This window comes from Theropithecus gelada, chromosome 11, assembly GCF_003255815.1.
Source record: "Theropithecus gelada isolate Dixy chromosome 11, Tgel_1.0, whole genome shotgun sequence".
Taxonomy (NCBI): Eukaryota; Metazoa; Chordata; class Mammalia; order Primates; family Cercopithecidae; genus Theropithecus; species Theropithecus gelada.
In genome coordinates, this window is record NC_037679.1 from 68,009,892 (window position 1) to 68,036,164 (window position 26,273).

General features: G+C 45.0%; 1 protein-coding gene across 1 annotated transcript in view; it reads right to left on the bottom strand.

The window, feature by feature from the left end:
* The window catches only part of SVOP (SV2 related protein), a 108,067-nt gene extending 82,993 nt beyond the window's left edge, over nucleotides 1-25,074 (bottom strand). Inside the window, exon 1 of the mRNA XM_025402740.1 lies at nucleotides 24,668-25,074. Within this exon, the coding sequence (XP_025258525.1) occupies nucleotides 24,668-24,702 (35 nt within the window). The 5' untranslated portion in view covers nucleotides 24,703-25,074. The remainder of the gene's footprint in view (nucleotides 1-24,667) is intronic.
* Nucleotides 25,075-26,273: the final 1,199 nt, after the last annotated feature.

Consider the following 26,273-nt stretch of genomic DNA (forward strand, 5'->3'; position numbering starts at 1 on the left):
CATCTCAGGTTTTGTTTGTTTGTTTTGAGACAGAATCTTGCTCTGTCACCGAGGCTGGAGTGCAGTGGCAAGACCTTGGCTCACAGCAACCTCTGCCTCCCAAGTTCAAGCAATTCTTGTGCCTCAGCCTCCTGAGTAGCTGGGATTATAGGCATGCGCCACCACACCTGGCTAATTTTTATATTTTCAGTAGAGACAGACTTTCTCCATGTTGGCTAGGCTGGTCTCAAACTCCTGATTGCAAGTGATCCACCTGCCTTGGCCTCCCAAAGTGCTGGGATTACAGGCGTGAGCCATCATCCCTAGCCTGCAAGACCTATCTCTACAAAAAAAAAAAAAAAGATTAGCCAGGCATGGTAGCACATACCTGTGGTCTTGGCCACTCAAAAGGCTAAGGCAAGAGGATCTCTTGAGCCCAGGAGGTTGAGGCTACAGTGAGCTATGATTGCACCACTGCACCCTAGCCTGGACAATAGAGTGAGATCCTGATTCTAAAGAAATAAAGAAGTAAACCAAAGTAGGTATTTAGTTACAGTAACTTCTCAGGGATACTGATAGAGATTATGGGGTGCTTTAAAGCCAGCAGTGTGCCTATAAACTGGTTCTCAAATGCCCTCCCCCAACAATATTGATTTGTAGCATTTGCCAATATCTGTGTCCTAGATACTCCCACAATGGCTTGTTTCAACCTGTCAGTGACTAAATAACAGGCTCCCCAAATTCTTGCATATTTAACAATCCATCTGCTCTCTAGAACTGGTACCATCAGGCCCTAGCACATCACTGTTAAAAAAAAAAAAAGAAAAAAGAAAAGTCCTCATGGGTGCAGTGGCTCACACCTGTAATCCCAGCACGTTAGGAGGCAGAGGCAAGAGGATCACTTGAGTACGGGGCTTCAAGACCAGCCTGGGCAAAATAGAGAGACCCCATCTCTACAAATAATTTAAAAATTAGCCAGATACAGTGGTGTGTGCCTGTAGTCCTAGCTACTCAGGAGGCTAAGGTGGGAGGATCACTTGAGCCTGAGAGGTCGAGGCTGCAGTGAGCTATGATTGCACCACTGCACTGCAGCCTGGGCAACAGAAAGAGACACTGTCTCTAAAACACAAAACAAACGAATATACAGAAAGCTCCTGAAACTACTGACACATGCTACATTACAGCTAAACCTCAAAAATATTACACTGAGCAAAGAAGCTAGTCACAAAAGTTCACATAGATATGAGTCCACTTAAATGCAGTGTCCAGAATTCATGGAGACAGAAAGCAGATTAGTGGCTGCCAGGGATTGGGGGATTGCCAGGGAATGAGGAGTCACAGAGTAATGGGAGGGGGGTTCTCCCTTTGGGGACTAGATAGAGATGAAGGTTGTGCAACCTAGTAAAATTGCATGCTTTAATGGATGGTTAAGATGGAAAAAAAATTAAAAATAAATAAAATGGTCAAAATAGAGCCAGGCATGGTGCGGGTGGGCGGTCGGGTGGCACATGTGTCTATAATTCTAGCTAGGTGGATGGCCTGAAGCAAGAGAACTGCTTGAGGCCAGGACTTCAAGACCAGCTTGGGTAATATAGCAAGACCCCCTCTTTTATTTTTTTGAGATGGAGTCTCACTCCATCACCCAGGCTCCCTGCCACCTCTGCCTCCCAGGTTCAAGCAATTCTCCAGCCTCAGGCTCCCAAGTAGCTGGGATTACAGGTGCGCACCACCACCCCCAGCTAACTTTTGCACTTTTAGTAGAGACAGGGTTTTACCATGTTGGCCAGGCTGGTCCTAAACTCCTGACCTCAGGTGATCCACCCACCTCGTACTCAAAGTGCAGGTATTACAGAGGTAAGCCATGGTGCCCGGCTGCAAGACCCCATTTCGAAGGGGAAAAAAAGGTTAAAATGGTAGTTTATGTTATGTGTATTTTGCCATCAAAAAAAAAAAAAAAATCCTTAACTCTTAGCACTGCTATGGATGTTATTGGAATCCCTTATCCAACAAATACTGAATGAGCACCTGCTTTGTGCCAGGCCCAAAGGTGCTACTGGGATCACAAAAGTCATCAGACTTCAACGCCTTTTTGCAGTGCTCATAGTCTACCAGGAGGGGATAAGAATTTTAAAAACAAAAATAGTGATTACATATGGACATCACTATATAGATGGTTTGCACATTGTAAGAAATGCTGCAAATAAAATAAACTGGGTGCTGAGAAAGGCTCATGGTGGGAGTGACATTTCACATCTGGAACCCACTCAACCAGGGGTGGTGTGAAATGGACTACAGAAAGGAAACTACAAATGAGTAGGACCCCCAGTCCCGAAGAAGCAACCCCAAAATCAAAAACGTAAACAGTCCCCTAAGGTATTCACAGAAGATGGACACATAGAGCAATATCCCAGGAAGGAAGGACATGAATGTTTGCGTGCACTCTCAATTCATCTTCGGGGATGAAGGCAAGGTCAATGGATCAGCACCCTTGACTCCGAGGACATCACAGAAAGAACTCGCTGTGTGGCCTGATCATCCTCCTTGAATACTCCTTTTGTCACATCTTCTCCGCAAGGACCATCCACGGCTCCCTGCTTCCTTCTGTGGACTAATAGTGACCACTGCAGCCTTTTGGAAGGTAATTTGTGATATCTTTCACAATGTTTAAATGTCCTGTGCTGCCACCAGCTATGTTCTGCTGGCAATTCATTACAGGGATGGAAAAAAGTAGGTGATGACTTACGATACCAATAATGGCTGATACGGGGCCAGGCACAGCAGCTCAAGTCTATAATCCCAGCACTTTGGGAGGCCGAGGCGGGCAGATCATTTGAGGTCAGGAGTTTCAAACCAGCTTGGCCAACATAGTGAAACCTCGTCTTTACTAAAAATACAAAAATTAGCTGGGCATGGTGGCAGGCACCTGTAATCCTAGCTACTCAGGAGGCTGAGGCAGGAGAATCACCTCAGTGAGGCGATTCACTGCAACAGAGCTTGCAGTGAGCTGAGATCACACCACTGCACTCCAGGCTGGGTGACACGGCGAACTCTGTGAAAAAAATAATAAGAATAAAGAACAGCTGATATGGACTATTAGTTTGCCATGTGTCTGGTCCAGAGTTCAGTGCCTTGTGGATTATCTTATTTAACATGCACTTTCACTATTCCTATTTTACAAATAAGGACACTTAAGCACAGAGGGGCTGTAAGCTTGCCCAAGGTCACACAGTAAGTGGCTAAGCCAGGCTTTGGCAAAGTCATCTGCCTTCAGTGTCTCTAGTCACAGCCCCCCTGCTATAGGCCCTTCTGCTACTAGCATGCTGTTTGCAGCTTTGATTGTGATAATAGAACACTAGAAATGATCACTGGGACAGGGGTGATTAAATGGATATAACACATCCACTTTTTTAATGTGTTTATAGCCGTGCAAAGTGGCTCATGCCCGTAATCTCAGCACTTTGGGAGGCCAAGGCGAGAGAATTGCTTGATCAATCCCAATTCAAGACTAGCCTGGGCAACATAATGAGACCCTCATCGCAACAAAAAATTTTAAAAAATTAGCTGGGCATGGTGGTGCGTGTCTGTGGTCCCAGCTACTCGGGAGGCTGAGGTGGGAGGATTATTTGAGCCTGGGAGGTCAAAGCTGCAGTGAGCCACAATCACACCATAGCACTCCAGCCTGGGCAACAGAGCTAGACCCTGTCTCAAAAAAAAATTAAAAATAAATCAATAAAAATGTTAGAACTTAAAGTATAATTTAAAAAATAAATTAAATAAATAAATAAAAACGTTAAAAAATTTTAAGTTGGCCTGTATCAAAATAGCCAAAAGGCAGAAACAACCAGCCAAAAGGCACAAACATCCAACAGATAAACGCATAAACAAAATATGAACAATGCATACAATAGACTATTATCCAGGCTTAAAAAGAAAGGAAATTGTGACACAGGTTACAACATGGAAGAACCTTGAAGATATTATGCGGAGTGAAGTAAGCCAGTCACAAAAGGATTCTACCTATATGAGGATTCTACCGACGTGAGTGGACCTAGAACAGTGACATTCACAGATATAGAAAGCAGGATAGTGGCTACCAGGACTAGGGGGAAGAGAGGACAGGGAGTTAGTGTTTAATGGGTACAGCTGGGGAGGATGAAAAAATTCTGGAGATGGATGATAGTGATGGTTGCACAACATTGTGAATGTACTTAATGCCACTAACTGTACACTTAAAATGGTTTATGGTCCTGTGATCCCATCACTTTGGGAAGCTCAGGAGGGCAGATCACTTGAGGTCAGGAGTTTGAGAGCAGCCTGGCCAACATGGTGAAACCCTGTCTCTACTGAAAATACAAAAGTTAGCCGGGCGTGGTGGGTCATGCCTGTAACCCAGCAACTCAGGAAGCTGAGGCAGGAGAATTGCTTGAATCTGGGAGCAGGAGGTTGCAGTGAGCTGAGATTGCGCCACTGCACTCCAGCCTGGGCAACAGAGGTAGACTCCGTCTCAAAAAAAAAAAAAAAATTGTCAATGGTAAATTTTACTTTACATATATTTTACCACAATAAACATACACACACGCACATACATACACACACACACACATACATATATACACATGCACATACATACATACACACACACACGCTGATCTGTAGGGGTCAACAGGGAAAGATTGTTGAGACTCATTATTAAATGTGCTATAAAATGGGCTGGGCACAGTGGCTCATGCCTACAATCCTGGCATTTTGGGTGGCAGAAGTGGGAAGATCACTTGAAGCCAGGAGTTTGAGACCAGCTTGGAGAACAAAGTGAGACTGTTTCTCCCTAAAGAAAAAGTGGTATAATATGGTCCTGAGAGCTAGGTCCTTGATACTCAAAAACTTAAGTGTGGTCCCGGCCAGATGCGGAGGATCATGCCTGTAGTCCCAGGACTTTGGGAGGCCGAGATGAACAGATCGCTTGAGGTCAGGAGTTTGAGACCAGCCTGGCCAAAATGGTGAAACCTCGTCTCTACTAAAAATACAAAAATTGGCCGGGCATGGTGACTCGTGCCTGCAATCCCAGCTATTTGGGAGGCTGAGGCAGGAGAATCACTTGAAACCAGGAGGCAGAGGCTGCAGTGAGCCAAGATGGCTCCACTGCACTCCAGCCTGGGCAACGGAGCGAGACACCATCGCAAAAAAAAAAAAAAAAAGAAAAACTTAAGTGTGGTTCTGAACCAGAGGCTCCAGCAATCCCTTAGGAGCTTGTTAGAAGGCAGAAGCTTGGTCAGGTGTCGTGGCTCATACCTGTAATCTCAGCACTTTGGGAGGCTGAGGCTGGAAGAGTGCTTGAGCCCGGGAGCTATAGATCAGCCTGGGTAACAAAGCGAGACCTCCATCTCTACAAAAAAGACAGAAATTAGTCGGCCGTAGCGGCGTTGCCTGTAGTCCCAGCTACTCAGGAGGCTGACGTGGGAGAATCACTTGAGCCCAGGAGTTTGAGGTTGCAGTGGGCTGTGATTTCACCACTGCACTCTAGCTTGGATGACAGAACAAGACCCTGTCTCAAAAAAATAAAAATAAAAAAACAAGAAATGCGAGAAACGCAGAGTCTCAGACCCTGTCCCAAACCTACTGAATCAGTATCTGCATTGTAACCAGTCTCCAGGCAATTTGTGTGCATGCCGAAGCCTGAGAAATATTGCTCTAGAGGCGTTATGCTTAGACAATCACAGACAGTTGGGAAGGACATGTAAGAAGTCTAATGCTGGTTTCTTCTGGGGAGGAGAACTGGATGGGAATGGGACATTTTGAGAGAAGACACATTTTTTTTTTTTTTTTTTTTTTTGCTTATTCGTTTTGGACCCTTCTGTAATGTTTGATATTTTTAAACTGGGCATCTACTGTTCTTACGATAAATATAAATAACAACAGCGATTATTGACCATGCTCTAGTTGATGGAGCAGCATGCTGTTAAGCGTGGCTATGCTCTGCTTTCGTCTGTGAAGTGGGGATGACAGCTGGTTTACAGACGGTCGCGAGTATTAACTGAGCTTGATGAACAGGAAAATTGTGAGCAATGAGGAAATATGAGCTTTCAGCAACCTGTCTTCTCCAAGTCACCTCTCTACCTTGAGTTTGGAGTACATTGACCCTTGTAAAAAGTGACTTTGAGAAAATGGCTTAGCTCCCTGCAGTTTTATGTATTTATTTTTTGAGACAGGGTCTTGCTCTGTCACCCAGGCTGGAGTGCAGTAGTGCACTAAAACTCACTGTACCCTACAACTCCTGGGCTCAAGCGATCCTCCTGCCTCAGCTTCCACAGTAGCTGGGACTGCAGGCGTTCGCCACCATATCCAGCGAATTTTTAAATTTCTTATAGAGTTAGGGTCTCACTATGTTGCCCAGACTGGTCTCAAACTCCTGGGCTTGAGCAGTCCTCCTGCCTCGGCCTCCCAAAGTGCTGGGATTACAGGCGTGAGCCACAGAGCCCAACCTCCCTGCAGTTTTAAACCTGGACCTGCTCACATTTCTTCGCTGGCAAACCACAAGAAGCGAGGGCACCTGTGTTTATTAAACTTTGTTTTAAAACAGAAATAAAGAAGGACCTTTGACATTAAATCATGCAGTCCTCAGAAAGCCAGTCTGCATTTTGAATCAGTCGGGTTCCTAAAAGAATTTATCAAGTACATGAGCCAAGATTTCCCGAGGGGAAAAAAAGTAATATGAAAGAAAAAGAAAATAGCAGTGGCATATGTTAAATATATGAAGGCTTCAAAACAGGCTGGCTCACATTCTCTTGCCATTTGTTGTATATGTATATATATAGCATATAATTTACCAAAATAGCAGGGAACATTTGTTTTACATAATTTTGCTATTTAAGGAAGAGAAGAACTTGAGGAAATAGCTGTCAACCTAAAGATCTTGTTTGTACCACCATAGAATTTTCCTCGGTACCTTAAATTAGGGCCTGTGACTTGATTCAGGTATTGTTATTTGTTTATTTTTTTGAGACAGGGCCTTACTCTGTTACCCAAGCTTGGAGTGCAGATCTGGGCTCACTGCAGCCTCGACTTCCCAGGCTCAAGCAATCCTCTCACCTCAGCCCCCCAGGTAGCTGGGTCTACAGCTATGTGCCACCATGCTTAGTGAATTTTTTTTTTTTTTTCATTTTAGTAGAAACAAGGTCTTGCTATGTTGCCCAGGCTGGTCTCAAACTCCTGAGCTCAAGTGATTCCCAAAGTGTTGGGATCACAGGTGTGAGCCACCATGCCCAGCCCTGATTCAGGTATTTTATTTTATTTTATTTTATTTTATTTGAGATGGAGTTTCACTCTGTCACCCAGGCTGGAGTGCAGGGGCACAATTCTGGCTCACTGCAACCTCCGTCTCCCGGGTTCTAGCAATTCTCCTGCCTCAGCCCCCCAAGTAGCTGGGATTACAGGCATCCGCCACCACACCCGGCTAATTTTTGTATTTTTAGTAGAGACGGGGTTTCACCATGTTGGCCAGGCTGGTCTCGATCTCCTGACTTCAAGTGATCCGCCTGTCTCCGCCTCCCAAAGTGCTGAGATTACAGGCGTGAGCCACTGCGCTCAGCCAGGTATTTTAAGTAGGGAAGTTTTCTCTTTTCATCTGGGCTTCTGGAGTTTTGTCCCTTGAGTTCAGACTATCAGAGTTCAAGCTGTCAGACTGAAAAGGAAGTTGAAGCTGTGATTATCTGTGGGTGGCACTCAGAGTTGGAGAGGTGGTCCGCCAGAATAGATAAGAGAGCCCAACCCTGGCAAACAGAGTGACTTGGGTTTGAATGCCCTACTCACACCATTCAGTACCTGTGTGACCCTGGGTAGGTTAATTTGTTTCTCTGAGCCTCAGTTTCCTCACCTATAAAATGGAAATGGTAATCCCTACCTCACAGGGTAGCCATGGAGATCAAAGGAGTCTATCTATTGAGAGCATCTGGCAGAGCCTAGCAGCACCATTCAGTATTTCCATAAGCATCTATTGAGGGCTGACTTATGCTGAGAGCTGGGGTCCAGTGGAGGATGAAATTGACATGGTCCCTGCCCACGAGAAGTGGATGCTCTGGTTGGCAAGGTGGTTAATATACAAGTAAACAAATACATCATTATAGATTTGCAAAGGAAATATATCTTGAGGAGGAAGCAAACAGGGTGCCAAGTGGGGACAGCAATGGTACCCAAGGAACCCTCATGCCCTAGAAGGTGGGTGCTGCAGGGGCCTTTGAAAACAGTATGCTGAGAATAGATAGGGCTCAAGGACAGTATCTCCAACTGAACTTTTAATGAACTCCCGTAGGCGCCAAGAAGGCGGGTAAATAAGAAAAAATATAGAAACAAGGTACTGAGTAGAAGGTTACATGTGGGAAAAGAAAGTTTGTTTTGCATTGCATTCTTTCTGCTGACGTGAGGTTTATGGAGTATAAATAAAGTGAGGCGAAGGCTCTAAGTGCGGCCGCCATGTTCTCTGTGTGTCTTTGTCTTTGTGTGTGTTCTTTCATTCTCCACCACCCCCGGTACGGCCCCCAACAGGTGCCATTGCTGTTCCCACTTTATAGATGAGAAAACTGAGGTCTAAAGCAAAAAAGTGAGTGATCAGAAAAGACCTCCCCAAGGAGAGATCAAGGGAACAAAGACGGTCCCACACAAGTAAGGGAGGAGTAGAGAGAACAACTAGTGCAAAGGTCTGGAGGTGAGACCAGGGAACATAGGTCAGAGAGACAGCTGGCATCACACAGAGCCCTGGAGGTCACAGTGAGGATTTTCTGTGTTGTCCTAAGACCAGTGGGATGCCATGGAGGGGTTTCAAGTAGTAGCGAGATGGTGGAAGATGATCAGAGTTGAGTTTTGAGGTCACTTGGCACATTCTCCCGCAAGAGGATGAATCAATGGAGGAAAGCAGGTTGTCTTGTTTTGTTTGAGACAGTCTCTCTCTTGTTGCCCAGGCTGGAGTGCAGTGGCACAGTCTTGGCTCACTGCAACTTCCCACTGCCAGATTCAAGAGATTCTCCTGGCTCAACCTCCTGAGTAGCTGGGATTACAGCTGCCTGCCACCACGCCCGGCTAATTTTTGAATTTTTAGTAGAGATGGAGTTTCACCATGTTGGCCAGGATGGTCTGAAACTCCTGAACTCAGGTGACCCACCTGCCTCAGCCTCCCAAAGTGCTGGGATTACAGGCATGACCCGCTGTGCCCACCCCAGAAAACATTTTTTAAATATAGGTTTTAATATTATTTAGGTATGGCAAGGCTGAGAGACTATGAGATGTGAGCCATGGGCAAGATATACTCTGTCATACTAACAGATCCCAAGAAGAAGGGGCACGCCACACTGTAAGGGGCACACACAGCAACCCCATGGTTTGTCAGGAGGCAGAGGGAATAGGAGGAGAACATGAGCAAGAGCCTTTATTGTGGTTTCCCAGGAAAGAAATGGGTAAGGCAGAGGCTGCAGGCTTGGGATTGGTTCGTTTGAATAATTTCGCCCTTCTCTGGAGCATAGGGGCTGTCCTTAATTGTCTCATGCCTGGTTCTGGGGTGATGAGGGCAGGTAGATGTGGCCTGGAGTCTGGGAGCTGGATAAAGGAGGCAGCTAGAGAGACATGAGGCTCTGGCTTGATTGGTTTGTATAGCAAAGGCACGCTGGCAGGTGAGCTGTTTGCTATTTCTAGGAATTAGTTAACTCTGAGTGGGGCAAGTCCCTCCAGGGCCAGCAAGGCTCCAAGATGTTGAAGCATCAGAATATAAACAATCAAAGGTTGCCGGGCGCGGTGGCTCACTCCTGTAATCCCAGCACTTTGGGAGACCGAGGTGGGCAGATCATTAGGTCAGGAGATCGAGACCATCCTGGCTAACATGGTGAAACCCCGTCTCAACTAAAAATACAAAAAATTAGCCAGGCGTGGTGGCGGGCGCCTGAGTCCCAGCTGCTCAGGAGGCTGAGGCAGGAGAATGGTGTCAACCCGGGAGGCGGAGCTTGCAGTGAGCCAAGATTGTGCCACTGCACTCCAGCCTGGGTGACACAGCCAGACTCTGTCTCAAAAAAAAAAAAAAAAAAAAAAAATCAAAGACCTGGTTAATACAAAAAGATGACTGAGGAGGAGTCAGGGAGGCCAGGAAGGAAGCTGTGTGGCCAGTAGGAGAAGAGGTGCTGGTGGTTTGGATTAGGGGGGTTGGAGAGGTGGAGGGCTGAGGCTTTTGTTAAATATTCATCCCTTTCTCCCCAGCTCTGCCAAATAGTACAAATAGTATAAGAAGACATCTTCATAGCAAGGCTCATCTGCCAGTGAAAGGCAGGGTTGCATCATCTCGTTTGGGGAACTTGATAAAAAACACTGATAACCAGTATCCCTCAGCTTTGTCCCAGATACCCTGGTGATGTGGCACTGGGCGTCTTTGGAGTCTGAAACTTATCAACAAATGTAGTTAGATGCTGCGCACTTGGAGCAGCAGAGACTGCCAAGGTCACTAACATATGGACTTGCTTTGTCTTCTTCAAGACAAGACCTGGGGCACTCCCTGAGCTGTAGGATTTGAGAAGAGTCTTCCCAGGAGATGAACCTCTGTCTTCAAATATTTGAGGCTCTGACCTGTGAAAGAAGGTGCTTCTCAACCATAATCCTAAGGACAGAGCTTGAACTTCTGGGTATAAGAAAGAAGGAAGCAGATCTCAACCCAATATAAAAAGGAGCCTTATCAGGCAGAACAGCCCAGAGATGAAAACGGCTGCTTTAGGAGGCAGTGGGCTCCCTCTCTTGAGAGTCATTGCAGCAGAGGCAGGTGTCCATGTGATTGGCTTAGGAGTAATGATATTTAATATTTATGCATCACTTCAGAATGCCAGGTCCAAGCCTGAGTGTTATAAACTATCTTATGTAATGCACTCAACAGTCATAACAGGGAAGTATTATTAATAACTCTACTTTCAGCCAGGCACAGTGGCTCACACCTATAATCCCAACACTTGGGACGCTGAGGTGGGAGGATCACTTGAGCCCAAGAGTTCGAGACCCACCTGGGCAACATGGCAAGACCATGTCTATACAAAAAATTTAAAAATTAGCTGACCGTGGTGGTGTGCACCTGTGGTCTCAGCTACTGGGGAGGCTGAGGTGGGAGGATCACTTGAGCCCAGGAGGTCGAGATTGCAGTGAGCTATGATTGCAACACTGCACTCCAGCCAGGGTGACAGAGTGAGACCCTGTCTCAAAAAAATCTCCAGTTTATAGACAAGTAAACTGAGGCTAGAAGAGGTTACACCAATGGTTCCAGGTCTCCTAGATAATACGCAGTGTACCAGGACCCTGGCTCAAGTAGCTCCAAAACCCATGATCTTACCCAGTCAGCCAAAGCTTCTGTACGTGAAGCCAAGAATACCCCTGTGGAACTGATTAAAACACTGATTCCTGGGCCGTACTCTAGACCTACTAATGCTTTTGCATCTCTACAGAGTGGGGCCCAAGAACCTGAGTTTTAATCAGATGATGGCGGCCCCAGAAGTCTGAAAGTTACCATCTGATGCCTGCCTGCTCTGAATTAGGGAGACAGGGTGTGAGGGGTTGGACGTGATGACCTTGAAGTTTCCTTCTGTTTCTGAAGTCTATAATTAATGGAAATTTTAGTTCTCTGTGGATTTTATTTATTTGCATTTTTTTGCCACCCCCATCAGCCTGAATAGCAATGAGCTTGTTCCTAGGATAGCAGACGACTTGCTTATATCCTGGACAAAAGGTAATGATAAAAAAATAAATCATAGTTAGCATTCATGAAGCCTTTACCAGGGGCTGGTAGCTCCGCTAAGCACATTATAAGCATCATCTCAAGGAACCCTCATGCCCTAGGAGGTGGGTGCCATTGCTGTCCCCACTTCACAGATGATAAAACTGAGGCCTAAAGAAAAACAAGGAACTTGCCCAAGATCACCTACCAAGTTAGCCAGAAAGTCAGGATCCAAAACCAGCTCTGCCTGAGTTGAGCGCGCACACACTTACTCATTCTCTGACATGGCCTGTGCAGAGAGGAGAGGGTTACTCTTCCTATTGGAGGACCAAAAGGCCTGTGCTGCAACTTTCAGGGTCATTTGTCTTTGTAACTTTTCCTCTTTTTTTTTTTTTTTTTTTTGAGATAGAGTCTCGTTCTGTCGCCCAGGCTGGAGTGCATTGGCATGATCTCCGCTCACTGCAGCGTCTGCCTCCCGGGTTCAAGAGATTCTCATTCTTCAGCCTCCCGAGTAGCTGGGATTAAAGGCACAAGCCACAACGCCTGGCTAATTTTTGTATTTTTAGTAGAAACAGGGTTTTGCCATGTTGGCCAGGCTGGTCTCAAACTCCTGACCACAGATAATCAGCCTGCCTTGGCCTCCCAAGAAGCTGGGATTACAGGCGCGAGCCACCACTTCCAGCCTTGTCTTTGTAACTTATGTATTCACTCGTTCATTTAACAACCATACAGAGGGGACCCTGTCTGTGTCAGATTTGAGTTCTCGCCCCCATGGAACTTCGAGCCTTTTACCAAAGTTACCTTGAGCATTGCAGAAGATGCACACGTTGTTAAGCGAACATGTACAGGGTGCCAGCATGACTCAAGTCAGAGGAGTGAGGCTTAAAGAGAAATCTGAAGATGCTGTAGAAATGAGTGACTGCCTCCTGGATTGAAGCGATTCTCCTGCCTCTGCCTCCTGAGTAGCTGGGATTACAGGCATCCACCACAACGCCGAGCTAATTTTTGTAAAAAGAGTTGGCCAGGCTGGTCTCGAACTCCTGACCTCAAGTGATTGCTTCGGCCTCCCAAACTGCTGGGTTTACAGGTGTGAGCCATGGCGCCCAGCCCTAGAGCAGTGGTTTTCACCCGGGGCAATTTAGTCTCCCACGAGCATCGGCAATGTCTAGAGACAGCTTTGATGGTCACAACTGGTGGGAGTGAGAGTGACATCTGGTGGGTAGAGGAGGCCAGAAATGCTGCTAAACATCCTACAATGCATAGGACAGTCCCCTACTACAAAGTATTGTCTGGTCTAAAACGTGAATAGTGTAGAGGCTGAGAAACCCTGGGTTCAAGAGTGAATGAGATACTATTAATAATCACACCAGGCTGGGCAGCGTAGCTCACAGGGTAGCTCCAAAGTCTAGCACTTTGGAAAGCCGAGGCGGGAGGATTGCTTGAGTGCAGGAGTTCAAAAGCTACAGTGAGCCATGATCGTGCCACTGCACTCCAGCCTTGGCAACAGAGAGAGACCTTGTCTCAAAAAAAAAAAAAAATTAATCAAATAAATAAGTTAATAAATACACCAGAATAACTGCCATGATCCAGGCTGGTGCCAGGCACATTCATTCAGAGAACTGAGAATCAGTCTTGTAGAGCTGAAAATGCCCTCAAAGGTGACCCGAGCACCCCCTTGTGTCTCAAGGAAGTTAAATAAATTGCCCAAGATCATATAATCAATTACATGCAAATCTGCATAACTCTTTTAGACAGCCCAGAGAAGAGTTTAGCTGGGGCTGTAAAGCCACTGTCTAGGCCAGTGAGCCCTGGAATAATCCTCCCTAAGACCCAAGGCCACCCGAACAATGGCCTCTTTTCAGGGAGACTTTCTTTCTTTGGCCTCCGGAGTGTTGTGGTTTTCATTCTGTTTTGTTTTTCAGACTGGGTCTCACTTTGTCGCCCAGGCTGGAGTGCAGTGGTGCAATCATAGTTCACTGCAATCTCAGCCTTCCAGGCTTCATTGATCTTTCTGCCTCAGCATCCCATGCAGCTGTCACCACAGGCACCACACCCAGATAATTTTTTTAGAGAGGGGGTCTTGCTACGTTGCCCAGGCTGATCTCAAACTCCTGAGCTCAAGTGATTCTCCTGCCTTGGCCTCCCAAAGTGCTGGGATTATAGACAAGAGCCACTGCACCTAGCCCAGACTGTTCCCCTTAAGTCACTGAAACACACATTCCTCAGAGGTGAAGCTGGCTGGCATAAAAGGTAAACATTTTTGAAGTGAAGGGGTGTGAACAGCTTTGAGCGTGAGATTTTTTGTTTTGTTTTTTGAGGCAGAGTCTCACTCTGTCATCCAGGCTGGAGTGCAGTGGCATGATCTTGGCTCACTTCAACCTCTGCCTCCCGGGTTCAAGCGATTCTTGTGCCTCAGCCTCCCGAGTAGCTGGGATTACTGGCGTGCACCACCACGCCTGGCTAATTTTTGTGTTCTTAATAGAGACAGGGTTTCACCATGTTGGCCAGGCTGGTCTCGAACTCCTGACCTCAAGAGATCCTCCCATCTTGGCCCCTGCCAAAGTGCTGGGATTATAGACAAGGGCCACTGCAGCTGGCCCAGACTAGTCCCCTTAAGTCATTGAAACACACATTCCTTAAGTGAAGCTGGCTGGCATAAAATGTAAACATTTTTGAAATGAAGGAGTGTGAGCAGCTTTGAGTGTGAGGTGTTTTTTTTTGTTTGTTTGTTTGTTTTTTTGAGATGGAGCCCCGCTCTGTTGCCCAGGCAGTGCAGTGGTGCGATCTCAGCTCACTGAAAGCTCTGCCTCCTCGGTTCACGCCATTCTCCTGCCTCAGCTTCCTGAGTAGCTGGGATTACAGGCACCTGCACACGCCTGGCTAATTTTTTTTATTTTTAGTAGAGACGGAGTTTCGCCGTGTTAGCCAGGATGGTCTCGATCTCCTGACCTCATGATCCACCCGCCTCGGCCTCCCAAAGTGCCGGGATTACAGGTGTGAGCCACCACGCCCAGCCAAGTGTGAGGTTTTAAAGGCCATGGTGGGTTCCCTTGGAGGATGCCCAGGCTATTACAATAACTCCCTACTTTTTGCCTGAAGTGGGTGACGATGATGCCCTATCTCTCCTGCTTGTCCGGGGATCCTCCCTGTACTTTGGCCCCACTCGGTCTCAGGGGGATGGGAGCCAGCAGGAAGTCTCATGTGTGCCTTTGCCACCTCCTCTTGCCCTGTGTCTCTATGCAGAGATCTTCTCAGAGGAACCACAACCTGCTTCTAGCTTCTCCCCTAGAACTCAAACACAAATCCTTACCTGATTTAACATGGGCTCGAAGAGCTTACCTGGGACAATTTCAATAGCAATAGTCATATAATCATTGCAGCCTTATTCGCAATCACCAACCTATGGAATCCACCTAAGTGTCCATCAAGAGATGAATGGATCAAGAAAATGTGGTATATACACAATGGAATACCATTCAGCCTTAAGAGAGAAGGAAATCCACTCATTTGCAACAACATGAACGAACCTGGAGGACATTGTGTTAAATGAAATAAGCCAGGCACAGAAAGACAAATACTGTATGATCTCACTTACATGTGGAATCTAAAAAAGTGAAACTCATAGAAGCAGAGAGTAGAATGGTGATTACCAGGAGCTTGGTAGGGGCTTGGAGGAATTAGGGAGTTGCTGCAGGTAAAAAAAAATTCAATTAGTCTGGGCGCAGTGGCTCATGCCTCTAATCCCAGCACTTTGGGAGGTCGAGGCAGGCCGATCACCTGAGGTCAGGAGTTCGAGACCAGCCTGGCTGACATGGCAAAACCCCGTCTCTACCAAAAATATAAAACTTAGCCAGGCGCAGTGGCGGGTGCCTGTAATCCGTGCTACTCAGGAGGCTGAGGCAGGAGATTCGCTTGAGCCTGGGAAGCAGAGGCTGCAGTAAGCCGAGATCATGCCACTGTACTCCAGCCTGGGCAACAGAGTGAGACTGTCTCAGAAAAAAAAAAAAAAAAAAAAAATCAGTTAGACAAGAGAAATAAGTTCAAGAGATCTGTCGTACAACACGGAGACTATAGTTAATAACAATTTAGAGTACTGTATAGTTGAAAATTGCTAAGAAAAGAGATTTTAAGTGTACTCACCACAAAAAAGGATGTGAGATGACGCATATGTTAATTAGCTTGATTTAGTCATTTCACAATTACACATATTTCAGAACAACATGTTCTGTACCATACATATGTAATTTTTATTTGTCAATTTAACATTTTAAAAATATTAAATAAAAAATTGTTTTCATGTAATCAGTAACTCAAACTGCTGTTCTCCCAACCTCCCTGATTTCATCTAAGAAAATGAGGAAATACGGGCATGTATGTGGTTCAAGCCTGTAATCCCAGCACTTTGGGAGGCCAAAGCAGGTGGATTGTTTGAGCCCAGGAGTTTGAGACCAGCCTGGACAACACAGTGAAACCCCGTCTCTACCAAAAATACAAAAAATTAGCCAGGTGTGGTGTCATGTGCCTGTAGTCCAAGCTACTCGGGAGGTTGAGGTGAAAGAATCAACTGAGCCCAGGAGGTTGAGACTGCTGTGAGCCATGATTGTGCCACTGCACTTGAGCCTGGGCAACTGGAGTGAGAGCCTGTCTCAAAAAAGGAATATGAGGAAGCAGAAAGTAGATGTGAAGAAACAAAGCTAGTCTTTCCAGTTAGACTGGGCTACGCAGCTGCTAAAACTTAATAGTGGCCCCACTGTCAGGGAAAATAATACAGCCAATGGACAGATTTTTCTGGTTTTTCATTCATGAAGCTTTCCTAATCATTTGGCCTGTCTATATTGGTCTATGCTGGAATCCAGTAGTAGGTGAAACTGACAGCAATATCCCACACACTTGAGATACATCAGATCCCACCCTTGTGAAACTCTCACAAAGGAAGGCAAACACTAAACAATAAATAAACAAATTATAGAGTTTATTAGCAGATAATACGTGCTATGAAAAAAAGAGAACATGGTATTGGAGGATAGAGGAAGAAGGCTGTAGCTTTTTCTCAATTGTGATTAAATACACATAACATCAAACTTACCATCTTAACCTTTTTTTTTCTTTTTTTTTTTTTTTGAGACAGAGTCTCACTCTGTCACCCAGGCTGGAGTGCAGTAGCACGATCTTTGATTACTGCAACCTCTACCTCCCAGTTTCAAGTGATTCTCATGCCTCAGCCTCCTGAGTAGCTGAGATTAAAGGTGCACACCACCACACCTGGCTAATTTTTGCATTTTTAGCAGAGACGATTTTCGCCATGTTGGCCAGGCTGGTCTCGAACTTCTGGCCTCAAGTGATCTGCTTGCCTCAGCCTCCCAAATTGCTGGTATTACAGGCATGAGCCACTGTGCCTGGCCCATTCTTAACCATTTTTAAGTATACAGTTCCCTGGCATTAAGCATGTTCACATTGTTGTACAATCATCACCATCATCCATCTGCAGAACTCTTTTCATTTTGCAAAATTTAAATTTAAATTCAGTACCATTAAACACCAACTCCCCATTCCTTCTCCCCCCACCACCGAGTTCCTGGAACCACCATTTTACTTTCTGTCTGTATGGATCTGACTGCTCTAGGCACCTCATATAAGTGAGATCGTACTGTATTTGTCTTTTTGTGCTGCTTTGCTTGCACAGTGTCTGCAAGCTTCATCTGCATTGTAGGACTGTCTAGATTTCCTTCTTTTTTTTTTTTTTTTTTAGACGGAGTCCCACTCTGTTGCCCAGGCTGGAGTGCCGTGGCACAAGCTCGGCTCATTGCAACCTCCGTCTCTTAGGTTCAAGCGATTCTCATGTCTCAGCCTCCCGAGTAGCTGGGATTACAGGTGCATGCCACCACACACCTGGCTAATTTTTGCATTTTTAGTAGAGATGGGGTTTCACTATGTTGGCCAGGCTGGTCTTGAACTCCTGAACTCAAGTGATCCACCTGCCCCGGCCTTCCAAAGTGCTGGGATTACAGGCGTGAGCCACTGCGCTGGCCCAAATATCCTTCCTTTTTAAGGCTGAATAATACTTCAAATGTGGATAGACCACGTTTTGTTTCTCGAAAATTGCTAAGAGAGGAGATTTTAGCAATATTGCACAATGGAATATTATTCATCCATCCCTCAGTTCATGGGCACGGGTTGTTTTCATGTTTGGCTATAGTGAATAATGCTGCTGTGAACATGGAAGTACAAACATCTCTTCAACACCCTGCTTTCCATTATTTTGCATCTATAACCAGAAGTGGAATTACTGGGTCACATGGCATTATTCTTTTTTAAGTTTTTATTATACTTTAAGTTCTAGGGTACATGTGCACAACATGCAGGTTTGTTACATATGTATACATGTGTCATGTTGGTGTGCTGCACCCATTAACTCTTCATTTATATTAGGTATATCTCCTAATGCTATCCCTCCCCCCCTCCCCCTACCCCATGACAGGCCCTGGTGTGTGATATTCCCCTTCCTGTGTCCAAGTGATCTCATTGTTCAGTTCCCACCTATGAGTGGGAACATGTGGTGTTTGGTTTTCTGCTCTTGCGATAGTTTGCTGAGAATGATGGTTTCCAGCTGCATCCATGTCCCTACAAAGGACATGAACTCATCCTTTTTTATGGTTGCATAGTATTCCATGGTGTATATGTGCCACATTCATAGCAAAGACCCAAATGTCCATCAATGACAAATGGCATTATTTTTATTTTTACATTTGAGGAACTGCCATACTGTTTTCTATAATGGCTACACTGTTTAATATTTTACCAACAGTGTGCGAAAGTTCCAATTTCTCCATATCTTCACCAACACTTGTTATTTTCTAATTTTTTTGGTCTTTCTTTCTTTTTGAGACAGGGTCTCATTCTGTCACCCAGGCTGGAGTGTGGTGCCACATTCATAGCTCACTGCAGCCTCAAAACCCTGGGCTCAAACAATCTTCCCTCCTCAGCCTCCCAAGTAGCTGGGACTACAGGTACACATAACCATGGCTGGCTGGTTTTTCAAAATTTTTGGTAGAGACGGGGTCTTGCTTTGTTCCCCAGGCTGGTCTGACAGCTCTTGGCTTCTAGCAGTCCTCCTGCACTGGTCTCCCAAAGTGCTGAGATTACGGGCTTGAGCCACCGTGCCCAGCTCAGGTATTTTTTATTTTGATAGTAGCCATCCTAACGGGTATATGAGAGGGCTGCAAATTTAAAGAGAGTTATTAGGGTAAGCTTTGGTGAGAAGGTGGCATTTGAGACTTGATGAGGGTGAAGCAGGTATCTTGGAGAAGAGCTTTCTAGGGGGTGGATCCTGAGGCAGGAGCCTGGCTGGCATGGATGAGGAACAGCAGGGAAGCAGCAGCATGAATGTGTAGTATAGTGAAAGAGACGAGGTGAGATGGGAACAATGGGAGAGTTTTAAGCCAAGGAAGGACATGATCTGACTTTTAAAGAATCCCCCTGGCCGCTGGGTTGAGAATGGGCTATAGGGAGGCAAGAGTAGGAGCAGGAAAACCAGCACAGACATCATTGCAATCAATCCCAGTGAGAGAGGATGGAGACTTGAACCAGGGGATCGCAGCAGAATGGGTGAGAGCCTGCGTGTAAGTTGAAGGCAGGACCAAAGGATTTCCTGATGGGCTGAAAGTGAAATGGGGCCAGGCGTGGTGGCTCATGCCTGTAATCCCAGCACTTTGGGGGACCAAGGCGGAAGGGTCACTTGGAGCCAGGTGACCAGCCTGGCCAACATGGCAAAACCCCATCTCTACAAAAAAATTAAAAAATTCGCTGGGCACGGTGGTGTGTGCCTGTAATCCCAGCTACAAGGGTGGCAATGATAATCGCTTGAACCTGGGAGACGGAGGCTGCAGTGAGCTGAGATCACGCCACTGCACTCCAGCCTGGGTGACAGAGCGAGACTCTGTCTCAACAACAACAACAACAACAAAAGTGAAATGGGAGGAAGAGAGGAGTCTAACTTGACTCCAAAGTTTCTGGCCAAATGGAACAAATGGAATTGTCATCAACTGAGATGGGGGAGGCTGAAAGAGGAGCAGGTAGAGGACGGACGAAGAATTCAAGTTCAGACATGTGCTGTCACACCACACCAGACATCTTCTTAGTGTTTTGCACTGGAGACTATGGCTTCCAGGCACTCCTACTACCTAATAAGTTGGAAGATCAGGGAAACCAATGCAGAGTGGAGGAAAACAAATAACACCAGCACCATGAATCGAGCCCATACTCAAAGCCAGGCACTGTGCTGAGAGCTTCCCAGTGATTATCTCCCGGATCCTTACAACAGCCCTGCAGGTATTATCACTGTTCTGACTTCACAGATAGGCACTCAGCCTTGGGGAGAAGGCTTTGGCCCGAGGCCACCCAGATAGGGCCAGAGCCAGAGTCTGAACCCAGGTCTGCCTGAGTCAGTTTCCACATTTTTACCTCTGCTATTGATTAAAACCAGCAGAAGCCAGGGGCAGATTCATTAAAATGGTGGACCCAATTCAATCTTGAAAGACGGCGTTCATAAGAAAGGAGAGAGTCGATTCAGCAAATGCAGGATGACATCCCAACTTCTTGTCATATACTACAAGACCCTGGATGGCCTGCTCCCTGTTGTCCTCAGCAGTTTTCCCCCAAGTCACTTGTTCATTAATGATCTATTGGTTGATTTTGAGACACACCAAGCTTTTTTCCCAATTCAGGGCTTTTACCCATACAGTTTCTTCTTCCTGGAATGCTCTTAATCCTTTCTCTTTTTCCTGAAATCACATCTGCAGAGGATCAGGTCATATGTCACTTCCTCAGGGAAGCCTTCCCTGATACCTCCTCCCAGCTAAAACTAGTCTCCTTATGCATACCCCGCATTCATTCTCTTTTTTTAATTTTTATTTATTTATTTATTTATTTATTTTGAGACAGGATCTCACTCTGTCACTCAGGCTGGCGTGCAGTGTCACAATCATGGCTCTCTGCAGCCTTGACCTCCTAGGCTCACGCAATCCTCCTGCCTCAGCCTCCCTAATAGTGGGGACACAGGCATGAGCAACCAGACCTGGCTAATTAAGAAAAATTTTTTTCAGTAGAAACAGGTCTTAATATATTCCCCAGACTTGCACTAGTTCTTGATAGCACTTAAGACAATTCTCATAATTATTTGCAATGATGTGTTCAGTGTCCTCCCTCCTACCAAACCTGTGCTGTCCAATAGAACTTTCTGCAATTATGGAAATGTCCTAGACCAGGGTCCCCAGTCCCTGGGCCGAGGACCCATAATGGTCTCTGGTCTGTTAGGAACCGGGCTGCACGGTGAGCCGTGGATGAGCGAGCATTACCACCTGAGTTCCGCCTCCTGTCAATCAGCAGCGGCATTAGATTCTCACAGGAGCATAAACCCTATTGTGAACTGAACACGCAAGGGGTCTAGGTTGCAGGCTCCTTATGAGAATCTAATGCTTGAAGATCTGAGGTGGAACAGTTTCATCCTGAAACCCCAACCCCATCCCCCTATCTAACCACCCCTGTCCATGGAAAAATTATTTTCCAAGAAACCAGTCCCTGATGCCAAAATGTTGGGGACTGCTGGCCTACACATATGCTTTCCAATATAGTAGCCACTAGCCACATGTAGCTATTGAGCATCTGAAATGTGGTTAGTATGACTGAGGGACAAATTTTTTTAAATTTTACATTATATGTGTGTGTGTGTGTGTGTGTATACACATTTTTTTGAGACGGACTCTCGCTGTGTTGCCCAGGCTGGAGTGCGGTGGCACAATCTCTGCTCACTGCAACCTCTGCCTCCCTGATTCAAGTGATTCTCCTGCCTCAGCCTCTGAAATAGCTGGGATGTGCTACTATGCCTGACTAATTTTTTGTATTTTTAGTAGAGACAGCGTTTCACCATGTTGGTCAGGCTGGTCTCAAACTCCTGACCTCAAATGATCCACCCTCCTCGGCCTCCCAAAGTGCTGGGATTGTAAGCGTGAGCCACCGCACCTGGCCACATATTTTATGTTGTATATTATATATACATTTTATGTTGTATATTATACTATATAAATTATTTCATGTACAAACTGCATACTTTAAATTCATTTAAGTTTAAATTTAAATAGCCACATGTAGCTAGTGGCTAAATGTACTATTGGACATTGCAGCTCTAGATTGTGAGTTGCTTAAGCGCAAGAACCATTCTACCTTACTCAGCTGTAGAATCCTTTGTACCTAGGATGGTATCTAACTCAGTGAATGAATGAATGAATGAATGAATGAATGAATGAATCGATCAATCAATGTCTGCTAACTGGCTTTCAAGAAATCATCCTAGAAAGAACAGACCTAGAAAAGTCTGATTTGCACAAGGTCACACAAAAAGGCAGAAATGGATGCAAACTGTTAGCCTCCCAAATCTCCTCTGTGTGGTGCTGTCCCAGAGTGGACAGCATGTGAAAAACAATGGTCTTTTGTGGTCTCAAATGAATCACCTCAGAGTTGTGTGAAGGTTCCTTCAAGTGCGAGGAAGGACTGTTTCTTAGACACCCTCACTCCCTTTCCCCATTCCCCAACCATGTAAACTACTTAGTGGCTTATAATCTGCTAACACTTGGCCTCCCATGGGATTGAGCCTATTCCAAAGTCCACTCTTGCCAACCCTCTACAAGGCACTCTGAATTTTTTTAGCCATATTGCTCTTGGGAAATCTGCTGCCTGCAATCTGTGCATAATATACGAAGGGTGTGGTTTAAAAAACATCTAAATCGTGATTTGTAACCCACTCAGATTCATGTGGCCGTTCCTTTTAGCTTACTCTTTTTTTAGAAATTGAGGTCAACACATTTCAGGGCTAATTTTGACTTCATTCAAATGTCATTTGGGGTTTGCAGATTAAGATTTTGAGGGAGTCCAGTACAGTAAACCTACATATTTTGTTTATATAAATGATTTTTCAGATGCAATAATAATAACAGCTAATATGCATTGAGTGCTTTGTGTCTGCCCAGCTTTTAGCATACATTATCTCATTTGATCTTCACAATAACCTTATGAATTAAGTACTGTTATGATCCTCATTGTGTAGCTAAGGAAACTGAGTCTCAGAAAGGTTAAGTCACTTGCTTAAAGTCACACAGCCAGGAAGTGGCAGAGTAAGGATTTGAATCCAAGTATGTCTGATTCAACAGATAATGTACTTAGCCAGTACACAATTTGGCCTAATAGATAATATATGTATTTATGCCTATTAAGCACCAGAAAGAATAATTAAGAAACTTAACTCTGGGAAATAGGACTGGGGTTTGAAAAGAAAGGAGACTTACTCTTTATTCCTGTGATTCTCTTTGAACTTTATTTACCTTTATTTATTGGTACATTGTATTATATTCCTATAAAAACCTAAATTTTTAAATTTAAATAAGTAAAAACTTCCTATTTTTGCTTTTTTTTAAATTAAAGAAGGAATTGTCATGATAATGTCAGGTCTATATACCAGTAGATTAAATATACATGACCCTTTTGCAAAGTTTATATAAACATGAATCTTCGAAAAGTTCACATGGTCTGACATGATTGAAAAATTTATCCCAGGAAAACCAAAGTTCACATTTATGATATTAAATTATTTTTTATTTGGGGGTAATGGTTTTATTTTTGAACATGATATTTATTCATAATAGAAGTTGTATGTTTTCCTTGGGAAATTTGTAATCAGACCTTTACATTTTTATGTACTGTTATATCTACCTCTGAATATTGTAACTAAACATGCTCTAGCATTTGTGAAATAATGCTGTATTACATAATCAAATATGCTATTTGTGGATCAATTAGTAAAAGCTTTAAAGCAAATTTTAAATTAATTAAAAATTTTAGTGAAAATTAATTTTACACTGATTGAAAAGTAAACATTACAATCCCCTTCAGTACTCAGAGCCTCAGAGAACTATATCAGTCACACTAAAAGTCACTTGGGAGAATTCCTCAGTAACTTATAGAAAAAAATAATCCACCTTTTTTAAAGTCAAGAAAATACACACATGCTAACTATAATTTACCCTTTCTGACAATCCCAAAGGGAATCTACTCTTACCATTCAAACGGCTAGTGCTTCTAAAAATTAAAACAACTCCCACCCCAGCAATGTTCTTTTTAATGCCCCTCTCATACTCTTGGAATTTACTTAACAAATCACTATCTGCTTGAGGTAGGAAAAATCTGTAAGCCCCTCTACAAGGCCCGTGTCCTTTCAGTTGCTTGGTATTTCCCCCACATTCTCAGAGCAAATTTGGTTTTTCTTAAAAAACCCCATCCTCAAAGGAGTATATTCCTGATGTTCCAACGGTGAGTCTCACTCTAGCTAGCTGCTACAAAAACCTTTCATTCAGAAGAAGGCAAGAGGTTTCACCGACCGTGCACAGCCCTCTCATTCACACACTTCATAAACAACAGGACTTTGCCCAACCCTCTCCTCTAGGAAGGCATCCCAGTTTTTTATCAACCAGTTTGCAACATCAGTATCATTCCCTTCCAAAAGACCTTGCAGAAAAATTATGGATTTCACAGCATAGGATTAGGGCTGGAAAGGACCGATGTCATTGCATAGACTCACCAATTCTGTCCACATTTCAAAACAGCAGCTAATGCTTTCTTAAAGCTCACATCTCAAAATCCCTTTAGGATTGAGAGCAATTAAAAGGGAAATCATAACCCCCGTGGTTCCCCATAAGGTCCTGACAGATCTGATAAATAGAACTGAGTCAGAGATACAGAGGCTGGGCTGCTGGGGAAGGAAAATGGCTTGTCTCCTCCAGGCCCTAATTCCTTCCTCCGAAACAGTTCCCTTTAAATTCAAGAAACCATGCAGAGATGCACCCCCCAGCCCCCTTGCAGGTTTTCGTTTTTTAAAAGAAAGCCTGTCTGCCTCTTGCTCGCCCCCATGATACTCACGGCAGCTGCCTTAGCTGGAATAAGTCCTCCTCCATGTCCGCGCTGCGCCAGGACGAGCCCTTCTCATGGCCCTTACATGGTAGTGGTGGATGACGAGCCCCCTGGTTTTCAGCACCGGGATGCTGGACAGCACCCGCGCCGCTTCCTCCCTCGAGCAGCAGCTGTTCCGGGAGGGAGCCGCTGGGGACCAGCCCACGAGACAAAGCCGCCGCCGCCAGGAGACCGCGGCGAGAGTGGGCGGAGAAGAGGAGGCGGAGGGCAGAGCGAGCTGCGCGGGGAGAGGGGGCAGGGAGAGCCCTTCTGCTCGTAGGAGTTCACAGGCTTTCTGGCTGATGGTGCATTACTGGCATGCCTATAGGGCACACTAGTCTGTGAAATGGTTGTCCGGGTACCAATGAGCACCCTTTGGTTGATCATGCCTGTCTAAATGTTTATTTGCATGGATTCATTAATGTTATCAGTATAATACTTTTGAAACCCAGGCTGCTATAACAAATACAGACATGCATTTAAGTACTGTTTACTAAGCACCTATGTGCCAGGCACTGTAATAGGTACTGGGGGTATGACAGAACAAATTCGACCTGTCATTGTCATCGTGGAGCTAAGGGTCTAGTGAAATGAATCAAGAAAAGAAAAATGTAAGTCAGTTATGAGAAGACCAAAGATCACTCATTCTTTCAACAAGCGTTGTTGGGTGAATTCTACAGCCCTGACCCTGAAGAATAAAAACATGAATAAAATAAAGTCTCTGCCTTCAAGATCCTAGCCAGCTTAACGGTTCCCCTAGCTCACCTCTCACTAGAATTCCTGACCCCTTTAGAACTTAAGCTCCATGAGGTTTCACTGATGTGTCCCAAGTACTAGAACAGGGCTCGCACGCAGAAGGTACTCTGTAAATATTTGTTGAATAAATGGTTCTCAATTCAGGCTGCATGTAAGAATTGCCTGGCTCCATTTCAAACCAATTGAACTCAACTCTCTGGAGGTGGAGGCCAAGCCTGGGTATTTTTTTATGTTTTCAATATTTGTTTATTTATTTACTTTTGAGACAAGTTCTTGCTCTGTTGTCCAGGCTGGAGTTGTAGTGGCATGATCATGGCTCATTACGGCCCCGACCACCTGGGCTAAAGCAATCCTCGCACCTGAACCTTCCTAGTAGCTAGGATCACAGGCTTACGCCAGCATACCCAGCTAATTTATTTATTGTAGAGATGGGGTCTTGCTTTTTTGCCCAGGGGTCTAGAACTCTTGGACTCAAGCAATCCTTCCATCTTGGCCTCCCAAAATGCTAGGATTATAGATGTGAGTCATTGTGCCCGGCCTCAGGGTATTTTTTAAAAGCTCCCCAGCACCATGAAGTGAAAACCCCTGATCAAGTGTGAACAAATGAAAAGAAAAGCAGAAAAATTATACAACAGAAAACTACTAAGATGATCCATGATGGCAGCTGGCAAGAGCTATGAGCATGACGATTGAAGGACACTTACAAGGAACTAAAGGAAGAAGGAAACTTTTTTTTCTTTTTTTCTTTAATTTTTAACAAAGGGTGGGGGAAGTTGGAAGAGGGTACAAGGAAACCAATCTGAGAACTGAAAACAATCTC